This window comes from Tauraco erythrolophus, chromosome 17 (assembly GCF_009769465.1).
Source record: "Tauraco erythrolophus isolate bTauEry1 chromosome 17, bTauEry1.pri, whole genome shotgun sequence".
Taxonomy (NCBI): domain Eukaryota; kingdom Metazoa; phylum Chordata; class Aves; order Musophagiformes; family Musophagidae; genus Tauraco; species Tauraco erythrolophus.
The window spans coordinates 4,079,430-4,085,429 of NC_141481.1; the positions used below are offsets into that span (position 1 = coordinate 4,079,430).

At 39.6% G+C, this 6,000-nt stretch overlaps 1 protein-coding gene across 1 annotated transcript in view; it reads right to left on the reverse strand.

Annotated features, from left to right (window-relative positions):
• Positions 1-5,653, reverse strand: part of MRTFB (myocardin related transcription factor B) — a 54,153-nt gene extending 48,500 nt beyond the window's left edge. The window contains exon 1 of the mRNA XM_009990708.2: positions 5,465-5,653. Coding sequence (XP_009989010.2) covers positions 5,465-5,618 — 154 coding nt within the window. The 5' untranslated portion in view covers positions 5,619-5,653. The remainder of the gene's footprint in view (positions 1-5,464) is intronic.
• Positions 5,654-6,000: the final 347 nt, after the last annotated feature.

Below are 6,000 nucleotides of genomic sequence, written 5' to 3' on the forward strand. Positions count from 1 at the left end.
TTCTTCCCAGAAAAGTCCCAAGCACTTACAGTGGTATCAAATTCATAAGTCTGCATGTTCTAGTTCTCTTCTCCCACTAAAACCTGCACAAATTCCTTTAAAGGGAGGATATACGCTGGCAGTGTTCACTGTTTAAATGAGAATTCCCTACCATTCAGCCTTGTCCATGCAGACATCTAAGTAAATAAATAAATAAATATTTTAAAAGTGTATATAGAAAATACATACAAATATTTTTATATATCTGTTTAACTGCACACACACATATAATTTTTGAAAGGACAATATTTGGTCATCCACCACACTACCTATGATTTGAAAAAGGCTCACATTAATAAGTACTGCACATCGATTACCAGTTCTGTTTGCACCACATTACCTGGCTGTAGTGGCTGTCTGACGAGCTAACATTTCAGCGGTAACGCGCAGCTAGGATTTAGTTCTACCAATTTAAAACAATTATACAGTGGAATTTAAAATTAACTCAACATTCCTTTCTAGCTGTGCATTTAGTTTTCCACAAGGAATTACAGGGAAGTTAGAATAAGACAGTTTGATCAAGAGATCTCTTTAAAGGAAAACATACTTTCCATATCTCCTGTAATCACTCAAATGCCAAGCCCTCTAACGGGATCTGTTCATATATACCAGATGCCTTAAATTGAGTCAGTCACAGGTCAAGTCTCCCATGTTAATCTCTTCACAATAAGCAGATAATTAAAAAAAATAAAAATCTATAAATCAAACCAAAATGACGGAATGTTTGTTTAGAAGTTTACCAAATGGAACGACCCTGCTGGAATTCTTTCATGTAGCCTGTGAAAATGTCAGAATATATTCCATTTAAGAGGTCACAGTCCCTAGAGAGCTCTGAGTTTTGGCCTGTATGTCTTTTCACATGCTTTAATATTTGAAAATTGTTCCTTGTAGACACTGACTGATGCCCTGGGAATGCTAGGATTGTGGGAACTGGCAGTACCAATGACAAAGACAGACTTACTGGGAAATCAGTACCTACTCAGTTTGCTCTCTCATCTCATAACAGATAAGACAACATTCAAATATTTACAGGGAGACCAAAAGAATTCACACATTAAAAGACATGTGTTTTTATTACTGACAGTTTGTTAAAAAAAAAAAAAACAACAAACAACAACCAAACCCAAATTTCCAAAAAAAACCCAGCACCCCAAAAAAAACCCCAAAACACAGAGACAAATATATGTTAATTACAATATGTTGCGTGTTCTTACAAAGGATTATTTAGTAGAATATTTGCACTGGATGTTCCATGAACTATTAAAACCTTAAAGGAAAGACAAATCACAGAACCATTCAGGGTTGGAAGAAACCTCTTGAGATCACTTAGCCTAACGCTCTGCTCAAGCAGGGTCAGCTGGAACAGGTTGCCCAGGACTGTGCCCAGTCAGATTTTTAACATCTCTAGAGATGGAGATTCCACAACCTCTCTGGGCAACCATTCTTCTACACACACGTATCATATATACACACACAATCCTGTTGTAAACTTATGTAAATTCTGTACTACTTCTGTATCTGGATAGGTCTTTTAGAATATACTTACTTTGGGGTTTTGGGGGTTTTTAGGGTTGTGTTGTCATGGGGGTGGTGTTGTTAATCAGAATATCTGTATGCTGTTTTCCGGATCTCATTGCTTTCAGCTTGGTGACTATGAAACTGCTGAATTTAAGTTGATGTTTCCAATTATTTTCTGTGCCAATCTATTACTTTAATCAGAACTAAATTTTCCATTTGTTGTTCTCTAGTCTTCCCACTAGCCATTTTTTCTCCACTCCCTCTCTCCCAACTCTCTCAAGAAAATAACTTATAAGCACAATAACCTACCTACCTATGTACCATTAAGACAGGAAAAAATATGCCCGATCACAGATCTCAAAAGAGCAGAAAAAACCTGTTGTACACAGATACAAGGAGAATGTCCCAAATTTCACCTGATTCCCCAGTATCAAATTTGCAGCTTCAAATCTATTAACTGCACAGAGGATTAAGAATTTGTTCAGAAGCCATAAAACTATGCCAAGAATGCATGTTACCAGTGCTGCATAATGAGGGAGTGGAAGAGAGGGATAACAGGCAAACTAATATACCCACGACTCTTTCAGATGCCAGAAAAATGCCTTTGGTTCATTCAAATTCATTTAAGAAATATCATTAGGTTAAGTGTGATGCAGATTTCATTTGGTTATTTTGAGAACTGTCTGTCTCCCAGCTGGCTTGAATGGTCCCTTAGGAGGACTCAATATACGCCATTTGGAGTACTTGTTTTTGTTTGGTTTGGTTTTTTAGGTTTGTGGGGTTTTTGGTTTGGGTGGGGAGGGGGGAAGGGGTGTTCCATCTTCACCTCAATTCACCACAGTTCCCCACAAGCTCGGGCCCCATAGGAAGCTGCCATTCTCCTCTGATCTTCAGCGCTGCTGAACGTCCTTGTTCTTATGCAGCCAGAGGCACTCACTTCTTTGGGCTGATTTCTTCTAATAGAGATTTTACCAGTCTTGCTTTTACTTTAAGATGCTCACTGTCCCAAGGCTTTTTTCCTGACAAAACATCCAAGACTCTTTGCTCACTTCTCAGTTAGCTCAATTCTGCTGTAGAATATTAGCTGCTAGCCATCGCAGAGCGAGATCTAGCAGATGGCCACGGTAGGCACATCACAATCTTTTCTACCCTTCTCCAGTGCGTGACATACAACGCCAAACACAACCAGTGCCATCCTGTATCTACTCCGGTTCTGAGATCGGAGAAGCAGACACCCATTAGCTTCCATTAACCAGAACGAAACTGTTTCTCCACTCAATGCAGTGGACAGAGAATGGGCACACACAATCTGAAATGATCTACAGCCAAGACAAAGAGCTGAAGCAGGCCAACAGAGTGCTAAAGGACAGACCATGGCCTGTATAGGAGCCAACAAATTCTCTGCCATTTTACAAGAATATAACCAGTTGACGACAGCATAAGAGTAACATACATGTCTCTCTTTCAGAAACTAGTAGCCATTGTCACAAGGAGATTCTGGCACAGCAGGATAGTCAAGGAAGCCACTGCAAAGCCAAGAGAGACTGCTGTAAAACACAGAAGCTGCAACCTTTTCATTTTACAGGTGCCTTGAAACAACTCTGACGGCATGGCTCCTGACACCCAGACCTCCACATCTACCTCCACCAGCCAAAGTGGCATGCTCTCCGATTCCAGGAAGGTACTGATTCAGCAGGCAAAAAGCTTTTGCTCATGTAGCGCTTCCTTTTTTTCAATGGTATCTCTGCATGTGCAATCCCTTCCCACCCTTTGGCTCTGAAAACAGCAGGTTGGAAGACTGCAAGCAGCAACGTTCCCATCCACCCTCCTGCTGTCAGCAGCAGACAGCCCATCCTTCCCTCCCTTGCCACCTTCTGGCTTTCAGACAGAAGCCTGTGAAACTGTGGTACAGTACGTGGGTAGCATGTTGTTCTGACTAGTACTTCAGCTGCGCCATGCTGCCTGCTACCCTTTCATTCTGCCTCCACTGCAGTCCAGCTAAACAACACCTCGCCATCGATTATCTCCTTCCTCCTCCTAAAAAGGAGCCTCATCTGTGTCACTTTTCTCCTCCCCCAACCACTGTCCTTCCTAAGGACACAACAGCTTGACTAAGAAAGCAAATACAGTGTACACAACCTAGCATCCTTCAGGCAGGAGAGCAAACCAAGAGCCTCCTAAGGACATAGCATCCTGTTTCCCAACCTCCATTTATGTGAAGAGCCCAACTGCACATGGCAGACCTGGACTATACACCGACTGCCGTCAGAGTGCCAGAATCACAGGCATGCCTTCGGTGTCCCCTCAGGAGGTGACAAGTACGAAAAGCAGAACCAATGAAAAGGTAGTTTTTGCTGCTTTTTGGCAAGTAGAACAAGAGTTGGCCTCCACAGAACAGGCACAATAATATGCTGCAATAAACAGGGCACAAGTTTACATGATCAGTGCATTGTATGTATTGCCTAACTCTCCAGAAAGATGCAGACCAATGAGAAACTGAAATCAAAGGTAAAGTGTTGTAAGCTATCTTAAAACAAGCTTCTGATATAGACATACCGTATTATCAATTTAACATCAAACAGTCGCCAACAAAAACTAATGTCTCCCAAGTCACCATTTTTTTTTCTGCCTCTCAAAAAATACTTCTTAAGGATGTAGAGCCAAAATATTAATACAGCTACAGGTCCCTCTGTTTAAAATACTTTTAATACATTATATCAGTTAACGTAGTATCAGGATCTTCATACATGGAAAAAAAGAAGGAAGTAATTGTAAAAGACAAGCTCAAGTATGCACACAGGTTATCATTCCACGTTTGTATAAGCTAAGCCTAAGTCTCTCCCCTACCACATTTCCCCTTTATCACGTTCTTCTCTCTTGGAGTGCTATATAATACTGAGGGTGTGTTCACAAAGCACTGCAGACTTAGTCCCTCATTGTGTAAACAGAAGCATCTTGGTTATGGGCAACATTCCATGTCTTTCTGAAACAGGGAATACCAAGACTTGGACCTGTCCCCAGGTATTTGATATACATACAGCCTAGTAACATATAACCCCATTTTTTCTGCTTTAAAGCCAGGATATTCAGATAGTTTTCTTCTTGTTCAATAATGCTTATACTATTACACTTGAATTAAAACCTAAACTGATTAAAAAAAAACTGCTTCAAAACTCAAATACTTCATTTATATACTTTCAATGTTCTCACTATTTATTACAAATACTGGAAAACAAATCTTCATTATTAGATGATATTAGTGTGAGAAAACAAACACTCCCCTCACCTCTGAAAAAGCTTCCTGCCTTTCCCCCAATAAAAATGAGCCTACATTTGGATTCAGACCTAATTCTTCCTAATGCTTACTGTAACAGTGGAAACACTTTTTTAAAAAGTTGCCATGCCAACATCAACAACAAGGGAAGATACTGGAAAGATTCCAAAGGTGTAAATTTTATTTTTCTTTTGTTGTCCAACCTTAAAACTATGTGACGAATTAAACTTTCTGGCATACAATGTGAAACTTCAATTCTGTATTACTTTTGCAGAAAAAAACCCACCTGTTGTTGATAATTATCCTAACTCTCAAAAATAATTAATTAATACTTCTATTATACACTAGCTGTCACTTTAAAACTTTAAAAATATAAACAACTCCACTCTATATGCCTCAACAAAGTATTCCAGTCGGGGTTTTAAAGTCAGACTTACGAGCTGCCATGACAAATGAAGCTGATCAGTACAGATTTCATAACAAACACTGTAGCACTTTACAAAACATTTTTTGCAAAGAGCAAGTGAAGATCGTCAACTAATGTTTTGTGAAGAAAGCAAACAAACATCATTATTCCCATAGAAAATGGGAAAGCAATATAGAGAAAAGGGGAAGAGTCACTTTTGCACTCACCATTCTTCCGTTCATTGAGAGGAGGTAAGTACTGATTGGGCTGCAGTGAGAGCTCCTTAAACTCATGAGCAACTGCTTCGCTATGAGGACTAGGAGCAAGCCGTGTTAGCGATCCAGAGTCGTCCTCAGCATCCGCTGTCCCCAGGTGATCCATCGCGCTAAATCGTCTGGAGATGGGGAGAGCAAGCGATCTCCTAATCACCCTCTAGTTGATAAAACTAATAAAGAAAAAAAATATGTAGACATATTACTTTTTTGGTCAGTTTTTGGGTTTGGTCAGTTCCTTTGCGCACAAAAGAAGTCTATCCCTGGATTTTTGGAAACTCGAACACTACGAAATATGAACAATTCATGAAGAATCATAAAACCAAACGTCTTATTATTCTTAAATTGTTTGTTTAGTTTCATTTATTTTTCTTAAGAAACACTACTGCTGCCCATGGTCAACCTTGAATTTCAAACTTCAGGTATGCTGACTATAAATACTGCACGTGTTGGGGTGTGTATTTAAAGGTTATTGAAATGCAACATATCTT